Below are 27,169 nucleotides of genomic sequence, written 5' to 3' on the forward strand. Positions count from 1 at the left end.
AGTTGGACCGTTCTCGGCTCCCAAAGTCAAACTGCGGGACATTTTTGGATTCTTTGAGTTGTGTGTCCAGCTAGCACGTTTTCTTTGATTCATTTTGTGTCTGTGCTCTTCTCACTGGTTTGAAATGGGTGGGGCTCGGTTGGAGAAATGTGATGCCGCGTACTTTTGAGCTCCAATTAGGACTTAGCAGCATTTGAATCAGAACCTGATGAGAGTTTGTTGTTTGGTCGCTGTCAATAAGATCTGATCAAAACAGCTCACTTTTGCACGTCAGTGCCAGTGAGTCAAAATATACTTCTAACAATCATAGCATTTTTTTAAATAAACTTCTGTCTTCACAGGAAGTTAGATTTAGGCAACAAAACCACTTAGTTAGGTTTAGGAATAGAGCGAGGTTGACTTTAACTGACAAACGAGTCACATGATTCACAACTCATGAGACTCAGTTTACTTACCACTGCCGTGACAAAAATTAAACATTACTTTTAGTGTCACACACAGAGGATCACTGACCAAGCTGTGTTATTTTGTGTGTTAGAGGTGAAAACGGTTGAAAGTGTTTGCACAGGCTGAGCAATAACAGAACATACAGGCTTCACAAATGTAGTGCTGTGCTGATAACAACAGATTGTACAGGTGTTTCTATTATTGTTCCACACTTGTATCTTTGTTTCTTTGTCTGCATTTCTCTTCCCTTTCTCTGCTGTTCTCTTCTTTCAAAACCTCAACTTTCACTTGCATTATTTCTAGCATGACAAGTAAATTGTGTTCCTCGATGAAAGTGTTGTTAAAGTAAATCGTCATGGAACAATAAATGAATAAAAGAGGTAGATTTATTTTAGTTTTTCACTTCAATCTGTTTCTCTTTCTTTGTCTTCCTCTCTCTTATTTGAGCCTCATCCCTTTCTGTCTACTTGACATCTCTCTTCTTCTTCTCTACACCCTCTCACTATCATTTTTTTATGGCCTCCGCAATGACGACAGCAACGTCCTTTTGGACTCAAGAATTAACTGATTAGATTTTGGTGGTCAAAGGTCACTGTGACCTCACAACCGTCTCATTCTCGTCAGCGCGATATCTCAGGAACGTCTTGAGCTAATTTCTTCAAATTTAGCAATAACATATATGTGCACTCAAGGATGAACTGATCAGATTTTGGTAGTCAAAGGTGAAAGGTCAAGGTCACTGTGACCTCACAAAACACTCTTTTGGCTCTGACTCAAGAATTCAGGTTCTGACAGTTTTACACACATGTCTAAAAGGAAAAAATGATGAAGTGATGACATTTTTGACAGCGGTTTATACAATAAAAACTGTGAGGCGGTATTTCTAGTTCTCTCTGTGGGAATGTTTTCCCTGTGGGTTGTCAGAGCAGTCAGTGAGGTGCATAGCAGCAGTGCTTTGTTGACGTTCCTCTTTTGCCTATCTGCTGTGCTGTGTGTTTTGAAACTCACCCTCCCTCTGCACACCTGCTGAGTAGCTGCATGACACTGGGAAACATCCCACAATGGGGTCAAAACACTTTTATCTTAGTTTTAGTTATGGATTTAGAAACTCTCTCAGGAATAAGCGAACAATACGCAGCTGGCCAGAGCTGAGGTCCTTCATGAGCGCTCCCTTTTGCTGTATCCGGGACTTCCTTTACTCACAGTAGGTGGGTTTAACTGCTCATGTTGTAACAATATCATAGCCTCGCAGAAGAAAGTCAACACACGTATATGTTTGAATCTTAATAAAAGCAAACAGAAGTAGGTTATATGTAACATGCGTGGGCATGCACTTGAGTGCTAGTGCGCACATTATACACTTATATGTGCTGGGTTTTTTTTAACCCCATCGTCACTATCTTTGCATATACAGCTTGTACAGACACACAAGGTTTGTCAAAAGTGAATGACCGTTCTCATGTTTAGTATCTCAATCTTAATCCTGAGGCTTGAGTGTGACACTAAGTAATTGTTGTTGCTTTCCCGACATTTTCTTACTTACTAACAATTTACAACTCTTTCAGTCTTATACAATGTGCAAATTAAAAAAAGAACCTGGTAACATGGTAACAGATTCTTACTAAGACTTTAAAAAGTTTTTTTTTGTTTTTTTTCCACTCAAAATGTTGCACAATATGAATATCACAATTTTTTTTCTTTGTAATTGCAGTTTCTTAGTATGAGATACTTTCCGGGACTGACTGCGAGGCATAGCCTTAAAAGTGTATGACTCACACCAGAACCATGAGACTCTGCACAAGTACTAGTTAACTTCCTTGCGAAATACAATATTGTTGTTGTGCACGGGACTTTGAATTTTCTGTTAGGTCTGTTGAGTTATATTTACTGTGCAGACTATACACAGTAAATACTGTGAAAAAACATCATCCCTTAGACACGCACATGCTACTTTCATGCATATTATCCTACACAGCAAACGCATCAGGAAAGAATGAGAAAGAGTGTATGTGTGATTTGTATGAAAAACCATGTCCTATGTAAACAAACCATGTTTTAAACAATGAATAGGAGCCGTTCTTGAATCTAATCAATTAGAAGCTGGCGGAGCAGAGCGAGATATACACATAATGTAACATTTAGGATAAATAACCACAACCCAGCATCACCACACATGATTGGCAGGTAATCATCTCACATGCCAAAACATCCAGTTGACAGCTTTGATTTTATAGATTTTTATGACAAGCATATTTGTTTGCCCATGTTTCATCGAGGCAATTTGTATCTCCATGCGTGATAATCAGACATTCATGTTTCTACATTTCTGAGCTATGATACACTAAATATCTTTTTCCAGATATTCAGTTTTTTTTTTCTAAAGAACTTTGCTGAACACGCTCAAACAAAAAGAGTCTTTTGTACAGAAATATAATAAGATATTGTTTTCAATGGGAAAGATAAGTGAATGTTGCCTTGCCCCTAAACTATTTGGGGATAGATGAGTATTACTCATTTTTCCTGATTTATCAGCCAAGTCCTTGCTCTGAAAGCAAACATTTCCAAGCAAACATTTCCAAGCAAACATTTCCAAGAAGACATTTCCAAGTTTTGTAGTTTTGGTTGTTTCAGCAAGTATCCCTAGGAAATTTGCACACATGCACGATTTAAGTCCACGGCCATGTTCAGTGCATAGACGGTCCAAAATATGGACGTAGTCTCCGTGATGTCACTCATATGTTTCTGGAGCGCAGTTGTTAAGCTCAAAGTGGGGTGCTATGGTCGTTGTCATCTTGGCAGTGACGACACAGCCTAACTCTATAAATAGGCAAAAATGTGGATATTGGTGATAAGCAGGCGCCCACCTGTCACTCAAAAGTGGCCTCGCCCTTAATGATGCCTAACTTTAAGCCTTAGAATAATGTAAACAGATAGGTTCTTTAAAGTTCACCTCCATACAGTTGTAATGGGATTGTTTTGTACCAGCCTCAGGTGGCCATTTGAGGAACTGCAGTTTCTGGTGCTTCAGCATTGACTTCATTTCTCAGCACCAGAGTTTGCTGCTTAGTTTAGTGACAATGCAGGAAGCAGTGTGCCTTTTATGTAGCAAGGTGGAAAGCACAGTTGTGTAGGTTGGTTTTGTGAATGGTGTGTAGCGAGTCCAGTTTTCATGTGTGAAGCCAGGGTTTGTGTTCTGACACAGAACTGCAACTGAGGTTACTTTTTTATTTAACCTTAACCACAATCTTTTCCTAACCCTAATTTAAGTGTTGAGTTGCTTTACCTTATCCGTAATTTGTTTGTCATAAACATGATTATTTTCCAAACCTTAAACAGAGGTTGCTGTCGTTGTCATGCATTCACATTATATGATGAAAAACAGCGTTGCTCCACATAATCCCAAGGTTTATAGAGTTATCCGATAATAACTAATATAATCTGACAATAAATTTCTGTCACTGAGATTTGGGCCCACTGTCTCTATTTAAAGAAGATATTTGTCTAATTTTGGATTATTACAGCAATGTATTTGAGACACTTCCAGTCTCTCTCAATTTGTACATGTTTACCATTTGAACAGTTTCATTTGTAATCCAGAGACCAGTTATTTTGCAGTTTTGGAATTAATAGCTGCTTTGAAAATTCACATATATACTCTGACACTTGTTTTTAAAGCTGACACAATCTGCTAATTGGCATTCAGATAAATTTGCCTATGTAGCTACCTTTATAATAGCGGTCCACTCACTTCAAGGTTAGGGTCTGTGTTCATGTGGTGTTTGCATTATTTTGTCCACCCTTTTTAATTCATGGTCCTATCAACCTTAAAACCTATGGGTGTGAAATTTGTTGTTTTGCCCCATGAAATTTTTTGTGAAAATTAGTAGGAAGCAGCTCGAAGAGGGATGGGCGACATGATGATAGAAAACCGGTTTTACAGTGATGACAAATCCTGTGCATCAGTTCACACAGGTGATGAAATACATGACTGGTTATTGCTAACCACACAATGAATTGTTTGTTTTTTGCCACAGAATCTGACTCTGTGTGTGGACACAGAAATCATCTGCACTTCTCTGTTGGAGGGGTCTGAAATGGCAGGATGTGGATATATTGATATATCATTAGCCGGCTCTAAAGACTGTAAAACAAACAATGAACCGCTGTCCCGTCTGTGTTTTTGGTTTTATGGTGTCACTGTTGTCTGTTGCTGCTCTCTTGTTCAGAACTGAAACCGCTAAACAAGGGATCATTTGATCAATGGGGAACATTTCATTTGCCTTATCAGTGCATGGATTTGCTGTCAGGCGGAGCCTCGGACAATTAACCGTTGTCAGTTTAAACCAGCGTTGGTCTGTAACAAGTTTTGTTCAGCCTCTAATGGGCCTGACCGTTGCTTCATATCAAGCTTTTTTCTACATCATTTGTCTGATGCTCATTAAGGAAGGCTGACGGAGCTCAAAGTGATCACACATTTCTCTCGCTTTCGCAATCAGAAGAAGAATCACTTGGTGTGTCAAGCATGATTAATTGACAAACATCATGAATACACATGAAATTGTTTTAGTAGAATTACTGCAGAAACAACTGACACAGTTATACAGAGCGTACTCTAGATTATGTTTGGTGTGATTGTCATTACACTATAAAAATAATTTGTGATAAAAAGTTTTCTATTCTTTGTGCAGAAAGGTTGTTGTTTTATAATCGTTTTCAGCTGTAGATATTATCTTTCACAGAGCAAAGACAGACACACACACTGTCCGTCTGTACATGCCGGCTTGGCAAACATTGGCTCACATCAGATAGGGTTTCGGTTACCACAAAGGTTTGCCGAGCCAAAACGGATTAGGCCGAGCATCACAGACATTGTTTCTATACATTATTAAACTTTTAAGCCACCGAAAAACAGGATTGTAAGAAAAAGGAGTGGTTGGAGAGAGTAATTATTCGTCCTCAGCGCTCACACGCACCCCCACACCTTCTTTAGCAAATCCCTCACTCAAATTTAAAAAGATGATTTTTTATCTTTTTATTTTGTTTAACACCTCACACGATTGTTGTTGAGACTTTTGATATATTTAGTCTTTTCCCAAAGTTTAAATTAAAGTTTATTTTCTCAAATTGGGCTGTTTAAAAGGAATGGTCTTAACAAGCCATAACAGGCGGATGAATGGCTGGCTTCTCAAACTTTAAGGGTGTTATGCACCATGTCCGACTTCAAAGCCCGTCTTAACTCCACACTTTAATTGTATCTTCTTCAAGCCTGTCTGCCTGACCGCCATCTGATTCTGCTGACAACTGCACTCCTCTCTTCTTCATGCTCATCCTTCTATCTCCTCACTCCTCCGTCTCCGTGTTTCTCCCCCTCCCTTCTTTCCTTTAGCTCTTCTTAAGTCTCGCCGCTACAAGTGTCAACTCAAGGCACAAGCAGTAAAATATTTTTTTGAGTGTTGACATCTTCCACTCACCCTTAAACTCATGCAAACAGAATGATGATATTTGCCCCTCTTTTCCTCTCTTTCTCTCTCCCCCGAATTTATTTTTCTATCGCTTTTTTTTTTCTATTTTTCTCTGAGCCTACAAACAGACATTCACGCTTCTCTCCATATGGGCTTTAATTTGCCATTGTCCCCCAAGATATTCCTCGCTCAGGCTTGAGATAAAGGGATAATCACTTCAAAGGGAAGCTAGGGGGGAGACTGCCCCCTTCCTCCCAGCTGAAAGGACAAGTGGACAATACGCTAATTGAGAGGGGGAACTGATCACAGGGTCTGTTCAAAGGGATGCCTGGCCACGCCCCCTCCTCCCTCCGACGCACTTAATTTTATTAGTGTTTATGGTGATGCTTCAGCCAAAATTATCACTCAAACCCACCACAGCCTTTGAACTCCAAAATATTGGGTTATTTGCAATTAGCCACCCTCTCCTCTGTTTTTCTGGGCTTTTTTAGCACAAGAGCAGGATTTGAGCGGAGGAAGGGTGCGACAAAGCGGCGTGTACAGAATTTATTGTTCACATTGTGGGAACATATACTGTGGACTGTGATGTGATGCAAATCCAAATGGTTTTTTTTATGAAAAAGTGACAAAAAAGGGAGAGAACTACTGATACACTATCAAAAATGTCAACAACAACTATCAGAAAGAAAGACATTTTTTCTAACAAACCAATCCAACACACTACTTTAATTAAACTCCTCTATCTGTTTCCATGTATCCTTATGTGACACCTGTACTGACAGAAGTGTAATGCATACTTTCTCTGTGCTTTAATGCAGGCTCTAATTAAAGAGGAGCTTCATTTCCAAAATGCGGTGACACAGCAGATGCCTTTAATTTCTTCCCAACCACGAGCTCTCAATTAGCCTCCAGGTCACCCTGTTTTATTGGTGCTTCTAGCAAGTCAGTGGCGGGCACTCTCGTCCTGTATTGTGCTTTTAAAGCGTTTGGATCTTCCTGTGAAATGGTTAGGGCCCCAACAAAGGGGTCAGGGCAGGGTCAACATCAAAAAGGGGGCTTCTTGTGGCTACTTTACAGCACCCTCTCTCTTTTGTCCCTGCTAAGCACAAGAGTGGGCATTCAAGGGTCAACAGGTGTGGTCTCATGAGTTTGCCGTCTCATGGGTTTTGGCGTCTCATGACATTTTGAGGATGAATTTTTAAAAAAAAGCAACTTGTATTTTTGGTTGATTTCTTTGGTGATCATAGCTTTGTTTGTAGAAATGCATTAAAAACAAACACATCCTCAATAGTTGAATAGTCTGATCTTTAAATGTCACTAAAAGCAGACTGAGCAAAGCATGAACAAAGATTCCGGCCTGTCAGCAAAAAACTAAACTGACTCCTATTTTTTCTTTTGCAGTGATATGTGCGGCCTAATTTAATTTGAGTGATGATAACGTCTTATCCTGAATGTGAAATATCCTGCTTTTAAGATTGTCCTGCACTTCAAAAATTACATTTTTATAACCCCTTTATATCTCAATTCTTCTTTCATAGCTGACTTTAAAGAAGTTAGTGTTCAGATAACGGTATGGCTACACATTTTATTGCTTTAATTTGATCCCCGCCGATCAGCGCAGTGCCCCTTGAACGTCACGATGCGAACGCTGCTGACCTAATTCGTGATTCTGTGTTCCATCTCCCAGACAGCGGGCACTTCCTATTGGAAAGTGTTGGAAGTTTTTTGTGCATTTTGGGTGCTGGATTGTTTGGATTTGTGGCAGTAATGTTTGTTTTACACAGCCCTCCAGAATAAACAGTGGCTATGAATTAACTCTTCATACTCTGTCATACACATACATGTGCACAATAAACAGAGAAAGAGAAAGACACCCTACTGTCTGCTATCAAACGGCTTTGTGAGAGCACCTTGCAGTGAGAATCTCTTAAAAGATTTACATTTAAAATAAGCTGGACTGAATCACCAGACAAGCTCACAGCATGCAGGAAGTGGTTGGCAGGATGTCAATGTAATCAGCTAGACTCCTGTGCTATACCAAGAAAACAAGAAAGGCTTGCTATTGTGCATATTTGTAAGAAAGCTGGAGTGTGTTAAAATTCCTCAGCAACATGTGTCAGAAATAAATGGACAAGTTGGCTGCATGATGCCGTGAGAAAGTATTGAGCATCTTTGAAAAATAATAAAGGTCTATGGTCAGTCCGTATTCGTACTCCAAACCATGTGGCCAAATGTAAAGATTTGGACAAATGGACAAAGATGCTGACACAACTATAAATACACATGGGAACTGCTACACAGCATGCTTATTCCGCTATGTATAACTCAACATGAATTAATCACCACTTGAGGAAGTTGGATTCCATTAGTTTCCTTGTCCCGGACCATTATGAGAGTTTTGTGAATATGAATCGTCAGACTTATATAATTATATTCTCCTTTAAAGTTGAATTTTCAACATCAAAGGGACAATATAGCCTTTGAAGTACCATGGGATTGGATCACTGTCTAACCCACTCTTTAAGATTCTGTCACAATGACATTAGGGAAGTCATGTGAATTAAAAGACTAGAGAACAGCTCTTGCCTTTGCTCTCTGTCCAATTTCAATCAAAATGTCATGCTGTGCCATTTTCCCTGAACGTGGAACTGGCAAGTGTGTTAGGTTGACATCTTTGTGGCTAAAAGCCTGTGACTAATATGTCAAGTTTTTGACAGTTACACTCTATAGGATTATCAAACCAGTGCTTAAACTTAAAGAAAATGTTTTAAATCATTGTGGACATTGTAAAATTACATTTGAACACACAGTCTTTACTGTCGCTCCCCTTACTCTGGTAATTCTGTAATTAAAATGTAATATTACTTGAATTACATGAGGATAATGCTCAGAAACTCCCTATGATTTGTACACCAATAAAGACATTAGAGAGCAGTATCTTAGCTGTACAATAGGAGATACATTCCAGCATGAACTGTAAAAGTATTGTAAACCCCATCATAATGGCTCCTCCTCAGCTATGTGAACACACTCAACTCCCTCCTGTCACTTGAGGCCAGAGGCAACAAAGTATCGCTGTTGTTTGCTTTGCGTTTCTATTGAAACTTTGTGTAGTAACAGACGGACTGTAGGAATAATGCTATTGGCGCGGCAGATCACTTACTTCTGACGCTCCAAAGCCTCGGGGAGTTGGCTGGAGATTGCTTGTCTTTGATAAGGTCCTGGCATACACGTAAATCCTCTCCCTGTCTTGAAAAGTTTATTAAAACGCTAACGAGCGTCTAAACGCACTAGGAACTGTTGAGCTGACAAATGCTATGATGTGTAAGTGTTTCTCTTCGTTTATCTTTATTCCAGCGCGTCGTATTTAGTTTTATTTCATTGGTTGCTGCGAAGACGAGACGCTGTGTTTTTTATGTATCTTCCGGGACCAGGCCAGCGGTTCTTTACTTTGAAGTCCACAGTTAAACCTTCAGCCCAGTTGGTTTAGAAACAGCCCCGAGGATTTACACCGCCTGCTGCATGACTTCTTGAAACACTACCTGGGGAGGGAAAAGTCGAGCGCAAAACGTTCCTGTCCTTCATTCGCATCTGTATTAAAAAAAAAAAAAAAAAAGTGTCCAGTGGACATAACAGGGCAGAGGACAACACCGAGGCGGTCAGCCTGTTGTTGGACTACTTTACTTTAACGTTTTCAGCCAAAAAAAAAGAAAAGAAGAAGAAGGAGGCTCCTCGGCTACATGGATGGTAAGTTGTAGGGAAAAGCTGTTCCACAGGCCCCCTCTCTTGGCCGCTTTGATGTGCTGCTGCTGAGCTTTGAAGTTGAGAAATGCGGGCTATGTTTCTTGTTTGTGGGCGAGAAATACGGTGAGATAGATAAGAAGCTTATGTGTGTGTGTGTGTGTGTGTGTGTGTGTGTGTGTGTGTGTGTGTGTGTGTGTGTGTGTGTGTGTGTGTGTGTGTGTGCTGCGTATGAATGTGTAGCTCAGATAAAAAAAAAAAAACACAGAATATTTGTCGGGTGGTGCGTCTTCTAGCTGGGAAAAAAAAAAAAAAAAAAAGTGGGATGTATTCTTCAATCGGAGCCCCCCCTCCTCTCTCTCCACCTCCACCTCCTCTTTTTTTTTTTTTACCTCCTCCAGATTTTGACACCCCCGATGATCTACATAGAGGACTGAGCCTGCCTACTCCGAGGTCAGTTGTTGAATGGGACAGGCTACATCAAACTACAGCGCGTGTTTTTGCTGCGAGATAGGACACATGTGGCAACGACGGAGGCTTTAAATAGTCCGTCGTCGCTCTTCTTCTTCTTCTTTTTTTGTTGTTGTTGTTGTTGTTGTGCTGGATTACTGCTCGGGAGAGTTTGGGACCGTGTTTAGACTCTACTGTGGACGGAGGAATAGTTCAACTTTTCCACGGGGTTTTGCTCTGGTTGGATATGCACTGCAATGGTATGTTTTTTACGCACGCTTATTCAGCCTTCCATCCACTGGATTTTTTATTTTTTAGAAGCGGTTCTATTATGCTGTGGAGTTACATTGCCTGGTGAGATTGCATGGATCACGATGAATGATTTGTGACAGACAACCTCACAGTTTATGTCGTATTAGCTGCGGATCGTTTAAGGGAACAAGTCTCTTTGGATTCGGCGCTAAAGGTTCCGATTAAACCTATTCAGCTTCTGACTGAGTTTATATATATATATATATTTATATTTATATATATATTTATCGAGTATTTCTGCCGCGTTAGTAGTTGAGACACGTTACCGGGCTACGGCTCTCATAGTGTCTTGTAATAGCCTATCTTGGGCAGAATTAAGGCGATTGATCGCTTACATTTACGCACGAGATGAGCGACTTTTCCCCGCGGAGCTTTTTTAGCCCCTCGTACATTAACTACGTTTAAGGTCATTGTGGTGCAGATCAGATGCATTAACACTCGGCGGTACATTTCTGGGATGGCGAGGACAAGTGAGGAAACGATTCTGTGTGTGTGTGTGTGTGTGTGTGTGTGTGTGTGTGTGTGTGTGTGTGTGTGTGTGTGTGTGAGATGCAGACAGGGGTAGGGTACGGTCGTCCGAAACAGATTGGGAATTAATTGGAGTTGAAGCCTGTGACATGGACTCGTTAGGAAAACACGTGTAAGCCACAGTTGTGAGAATGCGTTTTCTGGTGAAGAATGAGACTGTGTGAGATGATTACTCTTGTACAACAAAAAAATGTATTTTTTGATGTGACAGATCAATGCACGCTGAGAATGTAGGTTGATCTCTCATTTAGATTATAAATAGATAAATGAAACGAAAAGCAGCCTTTCATATATCCTTTTCTCTGTGAACCCGGCGAGGGTTTTTTTTTTTTTTTTTTTGAAAGGGACTGTTTACTTGATGTCTTTCTTTGAAGTTCAGCAGGATCTGGCTTTGATTAGATCAATACTTTGTGTTTCAGAGTGAAGAGGAGCTGAGAAGCTCCCCCGCTGCTTTTAGAGAGTGAGGAGGATTAGGCTGGAGCTCAGTGGAGGCACGACGGCACTCTCACACGGCAACCGGAGCTGGAGCCATGAGCAGGGCGCTGACGGAGCACATCAGCAGTAGCTTCCGAGAAGATGCTCCTCGTCCTCCGGTACCGGGGGAGGAGGGAGAGGCGTCATGCTACAACCCCAGCAGATCTGCCAAAATGAAAGCCCAGAGCAAGCTTAAAGACAGCCCCGCCACCGCCGCCGCGCCTCCCGGCTCCACACCGCGGAGGAACGAGGATGGACTCGGGGAGCCAGAGGGCAGCGCGTCCCCGGACTCGCCCCTAGTCCGGTGGACAAAGTCCCTGCATTTTCTCCTGGGCGACCAGGACGGCGCTCACCTCTTCAGGACCTTTTTGGAGCGGGAGAATTGCGTGGACACTTTGGACTTTTGGTTCGCCTGCAACGGCTTCAGGCAAATGGACTTAAAGGATACCAAAACGTTGCGAGTTGCCAAAGTTATTTTCAAGCGGTACATCGAGAACAACAGCATCGTCGCGAAGCAGCTGAAGCCCGCCACCAAGACCTTCATAAGGGATAGTATTAAGAAACAACAAATCGACTCTGCCATGTTCGACCAGGCACAGACGGAAATTCAGTCCAACATGGAGGAGAACGCTTACCAGATGTTTTTGACCTCTGACATATACCTCGAATACGTGCGCACGGGCTGCGAGAACGCGGCGTACATGAACCACGGCGCTCTCGGCAGCCTCAAGCTGATGTGCGGATACCTTCCTCCTCTCATGGAGGAAGAGGAGTGGAGTTGTAATGACCTGAAGGCGAAAACGTTAGGGTCTGTGGTTGGACTGTCCGCGAAAACCCTGAGGGCTACCGCTACCATCCGGACAGCTGCAGAAGTGCTGGAGAATAGTTGCAGGTAAGAGCAGCGCTCACCGAGAGGATGCACGCCTGTGTCATTACATTTTAGTGCGTGTGTTGTTGTTTTTTTTTGTAGTAGTAGTAGTAGTCTCTTGCTTACTCTCATTGTGATTCCTTCATTAGTTTTAACTACAGTGAATATGTGGCAGTTGGCAGTTTTTTTCCCCACAAATGCGTAAGAGAGAGATAAAGGCACTTGATCAAAGAGTCTCAGAGGAACATGCCTGTATATTTGTGCCCTCCTGCCTTGCAGTTAGTCAAGGGGGCTGGAGGGGTGGAGGGGCGGGGTGGGTACAAAACATCAATGGATCTGAGCCTTCCTTTTAAGTAAATGGTGTCTTGCAGGCAGCCCTCTGCTGGCTTGCCCAAGTTTCCTGTGCTTTGAAACCCTTCCTCCGGTTCAGGCACAGATTCAGACACCAAACTCTCACGTCTGTTAAAGCTACATGAAACAGTGTGATGCTATTGTAAAGTTATGCTCTTTTTTTTATTCCTACTCCAAAGCCATACAGTTATTGTAAACTATCACAAAATCTCTTTGACCTAAATAAATGTCAATAAAGAGTTAAAAGACTTTTAAGCAATCGCTTTTGCCAAGCGGAGATATTGTTCTCTTGGTCAGAGATGAAAGCAGAGCTGTTGCTTCAAAGTTCGTCTCACACATTGTCCAACAGCTGAAATCGTCTCAAGCCAGGAACATTTTCAAAAACTAGATTTTATGCATGAGCTTGCATCAAAGGGCACTTAAAAAGTTTTTCACTCAACTACTTTGTCGGCACATCTGGACGCAATTGTTACTTTGGAGTTGAACAGTGTCTTGATACTTTTGTTTGACTGAAAAGATCAGGTCATAGATAATCCATACTTTCCTTTTCAAGTTAACTAAACATTTGGTGAGACTGGAAATTAAAAAATGATGACACATAATTTTTAATAATAGAGTAAAAAAAACAAGACTGACTAATTCTAATAACTCAACCTCTACACCCCCTTGAGGATTTTATCCTACAGATGTCAGATAACATCACAGCACAGTTAGTCATTTTCTTGAAAGGGCCCATGTTGAGCTAGGAACCAATAAGCACAAGGTTTGTTGACATGTGGGCATCTCCTGGTTTCCTGGTGTGATCCCCTGCATTCTTGTTTTTCACTAAAAGAAAATTGGGAGGGAGAGAGCCCCCTCTTTCTCCCTTTCCGTCACCCGCGCTTCCCCCCTGCCCCTCACCATCTCTTTAGGTCAACCAATTTCCATCTCAAACATGTGGAACTAATTTTGCCACTGCACAGATTCCTTTTTTCCTCTCTTTTTTTTTGAGAAACCTCCAAAGCCCAACTCCAAAGTGATAGAAAAACACAACAACAAAACATCCTCAGCTCAGTTCCGCAGCTTCAACCACCAATCCCACTTTGCCATAGATTGTGTGTGTGCGTGTGTCTCAGTGTTTTTCTTCCTCTTTCTTTTCTATCCAGCACTTTTATCTCTGCTTTTTGAAAAAAGAAAAAAAAAATCTGTCTGACAGAGACTAAGCATGCTTTGGAGAGAGACAGGGAGAGACAAGAGGAGGGGAAGGGGGGAAGACAGGAAGGGGGGGATCATGAAAGAAAGAAAAGAGATGGAGAAAGAGAGCGGGGGGTACAGAGAGCCCAGCTGTGCTAAATACCTGACTCTTTGCGCGGACCTTCCAAAGGTCAGGTTTGTGCTTGGGGCCTACGGCTTTAGTCATGCTGGGGTTCTCCTCTCAGCACTCCCGGCAGAAGGCATTCTCATAAAGAAAGGGGCCCTCCTTCCCCCTTTCCCTCTCTCCCTCCCTCTCTAAAGCTCAAGTTCCCCCTTCCTCTTCTTCCCTCCCTCTTCCTTGTCCACCCCCTTCACTACTGAAACAGGAATGCAACACAGCAGGAGAGAGTAGAAAGACAGAGAGAGGGAGAGACTTTAGAAAGGAGAGCAGGGTAAAGGAGGGGCCCCAGACTGGATGATAGAGGGAGGGAGAGATAGAAGTGGGAGAGCGTGGAGGAGAAAACACTCCAAGGAAAGAGAGAGTGGAGTTTCAGAATGGGGAAAAAGTGCAGGAGTACGGGCCTGGCCCAAACAAAAGGGTGTGGAGATAGCACAAGAGGGAAGAAGGGAAATGCTGTTGTTCATTCATACACTGAAAGGCTGCTCACTTCAGCCACTCCAACCTCCACGCCTCAACCTCCCCCCAAACACACAACCCCTGCATGTGAGGGTGGGGGGGACATGAAAGAGAGTCGAAAGGAAAAGAGGACCCATACCTCCATCTCTTATATTGTTGTCACATTCCTCTGGCCCCCAAAAAGTCTCACGAAAGTGACCCTAATTACAGAAATCTAAAGAAAATGTCAACAAAACACGTCCAAGCTGTCACATTGGCTTTTTTTAAATGTATAAAATGAATAACAGGAGAGAAGGAAACACAGGAAGTAAACTTTATCCAGCTGTCAGATATTTAAACTGTCTTACTTTCACACGACAGCCGACAGGGACATCACATTAAATGAATTCCTGGGTCTTTTGCAGGTCCCACCGTCGAGGAGACCCCGCCAGCCCCTACTTTGTCAACTCCGGCTACATTTTTGCCCCCGCCACCAGTGCCAACGACAGCGAGATCTCCAGTGATGCTACGACGGACGACTCCATGTCCATGACGGACAGTAGTGTGTAAGTGTTTTTTACGTTGTTATTGAACTCACAAAGTTCATTGCTCAGTTTCATTTCAACCCAGATTATGTAGCAACTTTAAAGGGCTTATTTCCGCTCAGTTGATCCTGGCCAAAGCTCAGAATTTTATTGTTTCAATAGTATCTGAACGTGCCTGGACCAAAGGTTCAGTCAACACCTTTCCAGGAAAAAGTCCAGGGGTGTGAATAAAAATATTTGGCATTGTAGTCCAACAGAGTCAGCTTTTTCTTGGGGCCAGGGGACTGCACTGTTGTGAAATAATGGTCCGTAATGTATTTTAATTATCCTCTATGATTGACTCCAGGTAATTCTATTAATGTGTAGTTGTTACGGTGGCCTCCAGGGAGACAACTCTGGGAAAGTCATTATGTCTGAGGACCTTTTGAAGTTTATTCTGATGCGTTGCAGGCTGGAGAGAAGGGTGAAAAAAAAGAGAACGTCTTGATGTGGGTGGGGGCGTTGCCTCATTTTCCTCAAAGTTGAAATGTATCTATCCCACCCACCCTTCTGCCACAACAGACTTGTTTTTTTCATATTATCTAATCGCTTTTTCCCTTTGAAGAGCTGGAGGAGAGGGGGAGGGAAATGGCCATTCGGGCCTCAAGACAAACTCATTGAAAAATGTTGGCACCAAATGAAAGGAGGCTTACTCACATGGTGGGTCGGTTTCCTGCCACTGGCCTCTGCGGCGTGCTGAGATCATGTGTCTGTGAGGCTTTCACAGGGGTTACTCATTTCTAGACCTTGGGACGAAGCATGAGGAACTCCCCCTGGCCAGACTAGGGCACCCCCAAAAACAAAATCACCTCACCCTCCCAAACCCGCCACAGCCTCTCTCCTCCACCCGCCACAGCCAATGGCAGGAGTGGTTGGGCTCGAAGTGCAAGGGAGTGAGAAAATAAAGTGCATGGAGTATAAAGGGCTTAACTGAATCGCTTTCAGCCTATTGTTAGGTGAGGGGAGCTTAGGGGGATAAGAGGGTGGCTGGCTGCTTTGAAAATGACTTGCACAACTGAATAGGAGATCCCCATAAAGTAAGGGCCCATGAAACCATGAAAGAGCCCACGGCTGTTTTCCCTTTCCCAACCTGGACAAAGCACCCAGCCGTCACATGGTTCGCCAGGGTGGAGACAGTTTGGATTGATAAAAAACATAGTTAGTGAAGTTGCAAGCTTTTGTGATGTGTTGCCGCTAGGTTTGGGGGTTCTTGTTAGCGCTCAAGTTCCTCTGGGCTGTTGAGTTTCACTTTTGAAGAGTTTCCTGTGTTTCTTCCTGCACCTTGAGGGATGATGGCTTGTAATCTCAGGGGGGCAGTTTGTGAAGCATTGATTTTGGTAGTTGGCCCCACCGACGAGAAGCTTGCTGCAACACGGGTGATATCGGCAGCTTGGCAATCCGGAATCTGACTCTTCCCGACAATGTCACTCTGAAATGTGACGTGCAGAACTTGTTAAGGAGAATACAGAAGAAAAATAGAGTCACTGTTGAAGAGCGTCATGTGTGAAAGTCATATTCTCTTAATAGTTCCCACCATGGCCTTTGACACAGCGATCTCTCCTGTCCTTGAGACCCAGCTCTCATTTCTCTGCACCTCTAAATTGATTTTCATAAAAAATGCAGCTTCTTCTTCTCTCATTTGAGGGAACAATTTGATTAGTGTGTCCTTTTACAGTGGTTAAAAGGCACACTGAGAATTTGAATCTCATTTCCCAGATAAAGAACAAGAAGAGGAGGATTTGGGAAGGGGGGGTGGAAGAAGGGGTGGGGGGGATTTTTTTTCTCTTTTTGCTTATATCTTATTTATGGATTTACTTGGACGCTGGGGAATGCTGCTGCACCAACTTCAAACATTACCTTATCTTACAAACCAGCCTTTTGATGTTGCTGAGATCAGAGGCTCACAGCACAGTGCTTGCCAAACGAAGATGGCAGCGGGTGCATATGTGCATGAGTGTGAGATTTCAAAGAGGCAGCAGAAAAAGTAGCGTTTGGGCTAGGTCAGACACTTCTGAGCAGCCAAAACGGCCAAGATAATTGGCCCTGCTTAAGTGGCAGCTGACTGGAAAAGCTAGCAGACGCAGAATGAAAGATGGAGGAATAAATGCTAAATTGTCCGGAGACTATTTGAATTCCTCGCTAAATCTCTATTTTTATATTAATGTATCAGAGCTACAAAGCCAGCAGAACTTAAGCAGCATTTGCTAGCCTGTTGAAGTTTCCCTTTCTAATCGGCTACTGAGTTCAGCGCTAATTTGTCTGCTTTTTATACAACCAACTGTCAGAGTTGACGAGGACTGATGTAATCTTATCGGCGAGGCTCTTCTTTTGAAGCCCGCAGTGGGATGTTTAGCATATCTCTACCATTGTTCTGCTGTGTTTTGTTATGTGTGTTTTTGTTGCCTTGGCTTCAAGGGCTCTGTGGCCTTTTGATTTAATTTAGATGTAATGTGCCTAGTGGGTGGCTACTGAGTGGTGTCGTGTCGGTCACTTCAATGATGAACTCTCTCCTAAGGGCTCTTTCTCCACAAAGATTGGCTAATGGTGCTAATGCACCAACAGCTGGTGTGGTGGTATTGTGACCTGCATGATGATAAATAACAACCACTAGGTAACCAACCAAATGTTAACATGTTATATCTTTTGTTTTTTAACAGAGATGGAATCCCTCCGTATAAGCTGGGCACTAAGAAGCAACTCCAGCGAGAGATACATCGCAGTGTCAAGATCAATGGCCAAATAACGCTACCCCACTTTCCTGTAAGTCCTACTTCCTTAAGTTCTACTTCCTGTCTCAGTGTTTCCCTTTTTTTGTAATCTGCTAAACTCAAACTTTTGCACGCTGACAGACAACTGGGTCCTGATTCCCTCGAGGAGTGCTTTATTTTTTCATTTTTTTTCAGAGCTCATGTTGTGACAGAATACTATATTTCATTCCCCAGCTCATTTTCATATAAAAGCCAGGGTAAATGAAAGGCAGGATTTGCATACCACTTCATTTCTTCTGCTGTTGTTTCAACCCCCCCCCCTCTTCTCACTTGCTTCTTTAGGGCTGTAAATATAAACTTGTGTTGTCATCTTTGTATTTCGCCTCAGTTACTTTAGTATGTCACAGAGCTTCCTATGTTTTAATCGTCAATGATAGCTGTGGTTATAGCATCGGCAATTACTGATACGGTGTTATTGGTAATTATTAGATTCAACATTGAGATCTCTCTTTGAACGGACTTAAACTACAGTTTAACCCACAGCAAATGAATAGGAGCCAAATCACCATTCAATTCCACTTTCCTCTACTCCCACACTGGTATCTGGTTAGTTAGTATTTAGGTCATACGGCGTATGTGCTTTGAATTCATGATTTTGTTGACCTGCTGAAGCTGTTGTTGGAAGGTTTAAGGAACTGGGTTATATCAGATTGACACAGGTTAGGAGGTGGGTCTGTGAGAGGATAGAAAAGAAACGTAGAATTCTTTTGTCTTCATATCCAAACACAGGTATGTGTATATGGAAGAGTTGTGTGTTGTGTGCAGGCAATTGAGTCTGTTCCGCCTTTTTTCTCTCTTCCTCTCTGTTTTTTTTCTCCCTCTCTCAATCTATCTCTTTCTCTCTCTCTCTTTTCCTTTCCCACTTGCGCTCCTTTAATGTCTCCCTCCTGATTTGGAGATGGCTCTGTCTCCCATGATGCACCAGCCCCAGGCAGCGGGGGCCCCGTGCAGGGCTGGCGCTCCTTTGCCAGCAGCTCTGCTTGCCTTTCTTCTTCTTCCCTTCATCGAGTCTACAAAGAGATGAGAGGAACAACAAAAAAAAGAGTCAAAATCAAGAAAGCCAGTGTGCCAAATAACAAAAAAGTAAGAAAGGGAGAGAGAGGAGCCGGTGCATATAGTTAAAGAAAAAGGAGGATAATGTGACTAGAGTACCTCTGAGCTGCCCTGCATGCAGCCGGGAAATAAATTACTACTTCCCCTCAGATCTTCCCAGTATTTGACTCCTCTATCCTCTCCCTCCCTCTTTTCCCTCCTTCTGTCTCTCTCTCTCTCTCTCTCTCTCTGCCACCACTGCCACTTCGCTAAAGCACATCTCAATCCTCTTTCTCTTTTTTCATGCTGTTAATTTTGTCCCCCTCTCCCTTTTTTTTATTCCCCTCTCCTCACTCTCTTCTCTGTCGATATCTGGCTTTTATTCGGAGATTTAAAGCCGCGTGTCCCTCCCACCCCTAGTGTGCGTTTGATGTTTGACAAGGGCCCTTTGAAGTTTGCTGACTTCAGAGGCTGCCTAGCTGATGGCTTGGTTGGGCTACAGAGGGTGCAGGCAGGGGGCCTCCCCTCCGAGCAAGACCAACTGCTACCCCGCCATCGCTACCCCCTTCTCTCCCCCTCACCCACCAGCCTGGCACTGCCAAGGGCACTGGGCATGAGAAGATCTGGGGAGGGACGGGTGGCGGAGAAGGTTCAGGTTAGCTCGAGGGCAAGGGCATCTGGATTAGGCCTTTTGGAATAGAAGCAGGCTTTTTTGGAACAAGATAGGACGGTGGATTAATGCAACATATTGCATCCATCAAAACCACTACGCGGTTACACACACACACACACACACACACACACACACACACACACACACACACACACACACACACACACACATACTAAAGTGTCCTTCCCCCTGTGTTGTTTATCCTGCAGAGGACACATCGGCTGCCTAAGGAGATGACCCCCGTTGAGCCCTCAGCCTTTGCAGCCCAGCTGATATCGCGGCTGGAGAAGCTGAAGCGAGAGCAGGACACCATGAGCTCTTTGGAGGAGAGGCTGCAGCAGATCCAGGAGGTACGGATGTGCACACAAACCTGTCCTCAACAGCCTGAAACTTCCACCCATATTAAGCATGGCTACCACTTGGAAATTCTAACTTGTATCCAAGTTAACTCGGGACGACGGTTCCATATTGCACTACAAAAGCCTTTATGCCAGCTTTAGTATGTCGAAGAACAGGGAAAGACCAAGGGATTTGAAAGTCTGTGTCTTGGTTTAGCTACTTCTTCGCTTTTCCTCTCTGTCCTCCACTCCTTCATCGGGAGGAACTTTCAAACTTATGTTTCTAGACACACTTGAAGCTCCTTCAAATAGTTAGCACTTAGATACTCTCCAGTGGCACGTTTGCTGAGTATGTGTAGTGCCAGTCTCTTTGTGCAGCACAGGCACACTCTGCATTATAGATGAAGCATACCCAAAGCCTGTTAGCGAAGATAACAGTGCGGCAAAAAGGAAAATTCAAATCAAGTTATCCAGGCGTTTGCTCTCAATGACTTCAGAGGACGATAGATATAAGTTGGTGTAAGTTGAGACATAAATTTCCTCTGCTCGCTGCCTTTCCCACATGTGACTGTGTATGAATGTTTTCTCAATTGCCTCAACTTTTTTTTAACCCTTTTCTTTGCCTGTCTAGGAAGAGGAAAGGGAGGAGAGCGGTGACCTCACCAGCAGCACCTCCCTCCATCACCCTCTGCTCCCGTCTGGCAGCCAATGCGAGGAAGACCCACAGGCGATCCTGGACGAGCACCTATCCCGTGTCCTGAAGACACCTGGCTGCCAGTCACCGGGTGTGGTTCGGCACTCACCGCGCTCACGCTCCCCAGATCGGACAGATGCTCTGGTGTCCTCTGGCCAAGGGCCCTTCTTTGGCGCTTATCCTGGGCCCGCCAAGGTTCTGATGACAGGCAGGCAGTCCACTAAGCACATCCACCACCACTACATTCACCACCACCACGCTGGCCTCAAGACCAAGGAGCAGATTGAGGCTGAGGCGGCTCAGCGCGTGCAGTGCCTCTGCCCTCCAGGGGGCGCCAATTATTCCGACTTCACCCCTGCGTGAGTGTAACTTTTGAGCTATGCTGAGACTAGTTGTCAATTAACCTTTGTACGTTAGGTCTTAGTATCTTAGATTGAAGGTACACTGTTCTATGGTCCTAACTTGTTTCTCCTTCTTACTCCAGTCGCTGCAGCACTTTGTCCAGACGACCTATCAAAGCCACAGATGAGGGCGTGTCTTCGCCACGTCTACCCCTAGATGCCACCGACCGTTCTCAGAATGTTTGGCAGTGGATCCTAGAGAGTGAAAGGCAGGGCAAGCACAAACCACACAGGTACGTTTCGCTCAGGAGTCCCCACATCATCATTTGTGTCTGGAGTTCCCAGCTCATGTTTTTTTTTTTATCCTAACAGCACTCAAGGCCTAAAGAAGTCCAACCCGCTTGACTCCAAGACTCCGCCCGGTCGTACTCATTCCTCTTGGGGTGGAGGCGGCATCGGCAATGGGGCTCACCTCCGTGGCCACCACCCAGGCCACCCGTTCATCCAGGACCCGGCCATGCCGCCCCTGCCCCCACCCAACACCCTGGCACAGCTTGAGGAGGCCTGCCGCAGACTAGAAGAGGTCTCCAAGCCACCGAAACAAAGGTACACACAAAACCGCCGACATAGTCCCCATCCTCCACATTTCTTTGACCACATTAAGAATAATTTGTTTTGCATAGTCCAGTCCAATTTAGTGGTTTCCCCTCATTTTCATGTGATTATTGATTAGTCATTGGTGTCTGTTATTTCAACAGGCATTCAACAGGAGCCAGCAGCCTTCAGAGAGACAGGAGCCATCCAGCAGCTGCCTTCCCCGCTGGAGGCAGTCCGCTAGCCAGCCCCGGACTCCAAGTAGACGAGTACGTTTTTTTCTTTTCTACAGCTCAACCTTTCTTAATTTCTCTCTCAATTGCTTTCCAGCTTTTTCGCTCTCCACATCTCATTTCTCATACACTTAAGACACTTTTTTAAGGTTTCCCTCTCTCTCAAAGCTTGTGTTTTCACCCTCTTCCTCACAGATTTTTCTCGCTCTCCCCTTCAAAGAGAGATGTTGTGAGTCAGCATAGCTATGTCTTTGAACTCCTCTTCTCTTGCTTTTTAATCATTTAAGATTAAACATGCTTTAATACGGAATCCTAACTACCCACCCGTCTCCCAACACACACACACACACACACACACACACACACACACACACACACACACACACACACACACACACACACACACACACACACACACATACACTCACCACTGGAACCCAACAAAGATGTGTTAAGTAGCCCCTGGTAGCTCACATTTATCAGCCCCTCTTTGTACATTTGTTGTTGAATGGGTTGAGTGTTTGATGTAAAGCTACAGCCACCTGACTGTGAGGCCTCTTTTAGTTTTAATTGGTTGACCCCTTGGGTGAGCCAGCTGTCTGTTGGCATCCTTAATTAACTATACAAAGATTCTTTGTCTACAGTCAACCATTTGACTCCTTCTCCTACAAGTGCAGTTGTTTTAAAACCAGTTTATCATTTTGCATTTTCAGGTCTAAGGAGCTAATGGTCACCTACTTCTTCTGTGGTGAGGAGATTCCTTATCGCAGCATGATGAAGACCCACTGCCTCACCCTGGGACACTTCAAGGAACAGCTTAGCAAGAAAGGCAACTACCGGTAATTATGAACCCCTGACAACAGCACACAAATCACAGCAGACTAGCTCATACTCGGATAGATGTTTTTTCACACTCTGTTAGAATGGGGGAGGTGCTGGAGCCGGGTTAGTTATCTGTGTATGTATGTGCATTTGTTATTGTTCTTGTATATGCTCGTCTGCTGAGTGGCAGCGTGAAATACTGAAACACTATATCCAGAGCTCACAGAGAGGGGGGGGGGTTCTGGAGCAAATTTTTTCCCACATCTGGTACTGATTTCCATGGTAAGGCAGCCTTAATAAATATGGCTTTGAAGACTGGGCCATTTTATTTTGTGCACAAAGACCATTGCGAGGCCTTCAAATTCCTCCTCCACACTATTGCATCAGGCATTAAAATCAAATGCCGCGAGCACCGTCTTCTGTTAATGACTGATTGCGGTTAACACAGCAAAAATATACCTCCCGTCAATATCAGAAGATGAAGGGAGAATTCCTAAACAAAAGAAGGACTTATTAAGTAATTTAACACATAACATGACATTATAACCAGGACGTCTAGGTGTAATTAAGTAACTGTTCCAGTGCTGCATAGGATGTATGCCACTGAAAAGACACAGAGCCTGCGTGCCCATGACATCAGCGTTAGGTTACAGCCACATCTGCTTGTTAGGCAAGAGAGGAGGCCTGCAAACAAGTCCTTGCACCACTGCTATCCCATAACTCTTCAGCGAGCGAATGAGAAGGGGGAGGTGGGGATGAAGCGTCTGGCTTCAATGGCAACAGAATGTGTGGAGTTGGTTAATTTGGACATGGCAGCGGTACAGTGGAGAACAGTACGCTGCAGCTCTGCCAGACAATATTGGTGCCAGATGTTGCAAAGAGAGAAAAATCCTGCCACATAAAACATGTTCCAATAGCAAGACTTCTTCTGTCACTCTCTGTCTCACTCTCTGCAACAAAGTGATGACTTTGAAGTATTTGTGGGTGCAGTCTCTTCTGAAAAAAAATCCAGCTAATTATATTGAGAAGTTAATGCATTTATTTGTACGTTTCTACTAATGGAGATTAAAAGGCTAAATCCAAAGCTTTTTTTGTTGTTGTTGTTGTTGTTGTGGAAGCTTTGCTGAAATGCCATATCATTGAACCAAGCCGTCACCCCTCCGTCACATCGCTGCATACTTGAGTAGAAAGTCTTGCAGCTGCGGCATCGCAACCTCCTCCTTCATTTGTGTGTAATTACAATCAACACATAAAACTGTATGTGTACGTTTTTGAACGCCCCTCCTTACATGTGTTGTTTGACTGACTCTAAGCTGAGCGATTGCTCATAAAACAGCTTTTTTATTCTCCCTTTTTTCTTCGGGTTTTTTTTTGGTATTCTGAACGCAGGCACACATGGGCAAAATGAGGCATTTTTCCATTACAAAGCTTATCATTAAATCCCCTCCCGCTGATCTTTTGCTGGGTTGAAAGTAGAGAGGAGAAATCATTAGGAGCTCCAGGAGACTTCACAGTCACTGGGACCAAGCTAACCCTGGGAGTTATCTCTGCTTGAGAGAAGAAGAAGAGTGGGCTAGCTAGGTGACCTGTGACCTCCAGGAGACTGTCGGAGCGGTCGCCCCCCCTCCCCCCTAAAGCCCCTCAGGCTCGGCCCACATCCAACCTATCACACCCACTCACCGAGCCAGAGAAGGCCCTGCGCTACGCTCCCCCCCCTGCTTTCTTCCCTTCCAGCTCCCTCTTTCTTCCCTCTGTTCTCCGCTGGTGATCGGAAAGCTGCCCGAAGTGTGTGTGTCTGTGATGGCGAGTGTGGATAAGAGAGAAACATAGGGCGTGTTTATGTGCGAGCAGCGGAGTGTGTTCTCGCAGTCACAGGCAGACTCTCAGGCACCTGAAATGCCGACCTGTGTGACAGAAAGGCCCTTCATTTGACAGCCAGCCCAATTAGAAGCAATGGAGACACAGAAAGGGGGGGTCACTGCTGGAGAGAGAGAGAGGAGGGGAGGCCTTAAGACAGCCTCTAATTAACCCTTCAACTTTAATAAGACATTGCAGGACAGATAGGCATCTGTAGAATGGCCGGCAGTGGATGAGGAGACAAGCACACATGGATGAACACACACATACACACATACACACACACAAACGGGCTGTTTTCTAGCAGCTGGAATTATCACAGGGAGTGTTTAAACGGAGGGTTCAGCTCTGTTTGTGCAGCGGTGTGATGTGGAGTCAGGCTCTGCCTTTGAAGTGCGCAGGGATGGCATTGAAGGCTATGACTAAGTTGTTTTGCGCAGGATCCATTTCTGGCTCTCGGAGTGTGTGTGTGTGTGTGTTTGTGTTTGATTTGGACTAAAGGGAGTTGTGCGCAAGCATGTAAATGGAAGTAGTTGTGTAGGTGCCTCAAAGCGGTTTGAAACACGATGAAATGCATCAGATGCACTCCTGCTGCCACTCTTGTCAGTTTCCATTTGAGTTCATTTTTTTGGTTTGTTTCACGTACACCTACGCTCAACACTTTCTAATCACGGACCTCTCTCTTTGTTTTTATTTCCTCAGGTACTACTTCAAGAAAGCCAGTGATGAGTTTGAGTGCGGTGCCGTGTTCGAGGAGGTGTGGGAGGACGCCAGCGTGTTGCCCATGTATGAGGGCAAGATCCTGGGCAAGGTGGAGAGGATGGACTAAAAGCCACTTTGTTGCCAACCAACCAACCAACCAACGCCCTTCCCCACCCAACCAAAAGCTAAACTTTCCCTTAAGAGAATTGAGCGAGAGACTCTTTGTAATTAACAAAAAACACTCTGGACTCCTGTTTTTGTTTTTTGTTTTTGTTTTTTCTTCTATTTCTTAATATTAAGCTAAACAGAGTTAATATATCCAGCACAAGAGGAGTGATTGAAGGAAGACGAGCCAATGAAGTATGTCGAACCCAGAGGAGGTGCCGCCCCTCCCTGACTTTATCAACCAATCAGCCTTAGAAACACAAGGGAATGACATGAGAGACTTTAAAAGACCAACACAAGGATGATGATGATGATGATGATGATGATGATGATGAAGATGATTGGAGGCCAGTGGGGGGGAGACCCCGCCTCTTCTTGAATATAACCACTGAAGATATAGAAGACTGTTTTGTCGTGATGTGATGAGAGACTGACGGTGCGTTCACGCCAAGTGCAACGGACTAGCGGGCGCTGAAGACACGGCGCCACCAACCTGCTCTTAACGTTACACTCCAACGTCGTTACAAAAACGTCTGTACATGTGCATATACATACATGCATATATGTATATATACATGTATTATATATATAGATGCTTTTTGTCCTGAGTTGAAAGTTTTTAAGTATTTATTGAAAAAAAATCCAACCCACTCTTTTCCCCTGTTTTTTAAAACCTGTGTCCCCCCCCCACCCCCACCCCCTCCCTATTCCAGCCAATGGGCAAGCTGCTTTGAATGTGGAGAATACTGGGGTGATACTGTCAAGTGTTTGTTTTTGTCTGTTTTTACTTTACACAAAGGATGTGACACTAGCCTAGCACCTCCCATCGCCTTGTAGCCCTGTCTGATCCAAACTGACAACCTTAGCAGTGGTCTTGTCTGAGGCGCACTCCCTCCCTCCTCTAGTCTAATGGTCAATCCCAGTCTTATATGCTGCTGATAATTTGTAATGTTTGTCACACTAGTATTCCCCCCCTCCCTCGTTCTCCCCCCCTCTCTTTTTCTCTCAGTCCGGCGACAGAGCTCAATCTTTTTTGTTGTGCCTTTGTTTGCAAACCAGGCATTGCACGAGGGGAGGGGGGTAAAAAAACAGTTGCAGATACACACAGAGAGGAGACCTGGAACACAAGCTGTACCATCTAATAATGGCAGTGTTTACAGCCCGCACACAGAAATAACTTGTGCTAACAAGAACAAGTTTGGGTCACTGAGAATGACTTCTTCGAATGAAGTCAGCTAGTGCGTCAAAAACCACACAAAAAAATGAAAGAAAAAAAACTGAACATTGAAGAATTATGGCTCCAATATCCTATGAATGTTGTTACAGTAACATCGTATATAGCAGAGCTCCTGTATACATTGTAATTATGCATTCTGAAGTATGGATACTGACACATGTGATGCACAAACACAGTACAAACACACACACAAACAGTATACAAACAGTACACACACAGTATCGCTGGTGTTTTATGAGTACAGCACCTGTGCCTACATGGATGCCATACCATGTGCTACCCTGTTTCAGGGTTTTAATATATATCCCTTGGTTTTCAGAAGGGTTTTATGTTGAAAAGATATTTTTATGCTTTTAATAATATCCTGTAATCATTGTTATTTTGTTTTGTTTTTACACCACAGCCTTTTTGTTTTTGTTTCATTATATCTAAACTGTAAATTATACATTATATAAAGAGTTTCATTTAAAGATTTACATGGACCTATAATTATTGTAATTATTGAGAGATGTAGCCTTTATTAAAGTTTTATATTTTTCAAATGAATGCTGCTGTGCCTGGATTTTGCTTCTTTCATGATTGTCCGTAATAACCTGTCAGTCGTTTTCACTGCACTTCTGATGTCATCATGACGCGTGTTTATTATATCAGGGTCTAGGAGAACAATTGATCTAAGTGAAACTGGAATAAACACGCAGGGTGCAAAC

General features: G+C 43.7%; 1 protein-coding gene across 3 annotated transcripts; it reads left to right on the forward strand.

The window, feature by feature from the left end:
• Nucleotides 1–9,376: 9,376 nt before the first annotated feature.
• LOC129095802 (axin-2-like) lies at nucleotides 9,377–26,860 on the forward strand. Of its 3 annotated transcripts, none has more exons than XM_054604362.1 (11): nucleotides 9,377–9,656; nucleotides 11,360–12,306; nucleotides 14,848–14,988; nucleotides 17,664–17,766; nucleotides 19,689–19,829; nucleotides 20,449–20,870; nucleotides 20,996–21,145; nucleotides 21,225–21,458; nucleotides 21,611–21,715; nucleotides 22,393–22,518; nucleotides 25,061–26,860. In XM_054604362.1, the coding sequence occupies exons 2-11, from the start codon at nucleotides 11,471–11,473 to the stop codon at nucleotides 25,185–25,187; spliced, it is 2,385 nt and encodes a 794-aa protein (XP_054460337.1). In that variant the 5' UTR covers nucleotides 9,377–9,656; nucleotides 11,360–11,470; the 3' UTR covers nucleotides 25,188–26,860. The 3 variants fall into 3 exon arrangements, with proteins under 3 accessions (XP_054460337.1, XP_054460338.1, XP_054460339.1); XM_054604363.1 differs by lacking the exon at nucleotides 9,377–9,656 and adding an exon at nucleotides 10,092–10,103; XM_054604364.1 differs by lacking the exon at nucleotides 9,377–9,656 and adding an exon at nucleotides 10,328–10,360.
• Nucleotides 26,861–27,169: the final 309 nt, after the last annotated feature.

Source organism: Anoplopoma fimbria, chromosome 9 (genome assembly GCF_027596085.1).
Source record: "Anoplopoma fimbria isolate UVic2021 breed Golden Eagle Sablefish chromosome 9, Afim_UVic_2022, whole genome shotgun sequence".
NCBI lineage: Eukaryota > Metazoa > Chordata > Actinopteri > Perciformes > Anoplopomatidae > Anoplopoma > Anoplopoma fimbria.

What these genes read in the sequence shown, in the direction of transcription:
- LOC129095802 (XM_054604362.1), top strand. Translation starts at nt 11,471, where the DNA reads ATGAGCAGGGCGCTGACGGAGCACATCAGCAGTAGCTTCCGAGAAGAT. An exon ending in TATTCCGACTTCACCCCTGC is followed by an intron (nt 20,871 to 20,995) that starts GTGAGTGTAACT and finishes TTCTTACTCCAG; the next exon opens with TCGCTGCAGCACTTTGTCCA. An exon ending in CCCGGACTCCAAGTAGACGA is followed by an intron (nt 21,716 to 22,392) that starts GTACGTTTTTTT and finishes TTGCATTTTCAG; the next exon opens with GTCTAAGGAGCTAATGGTCA.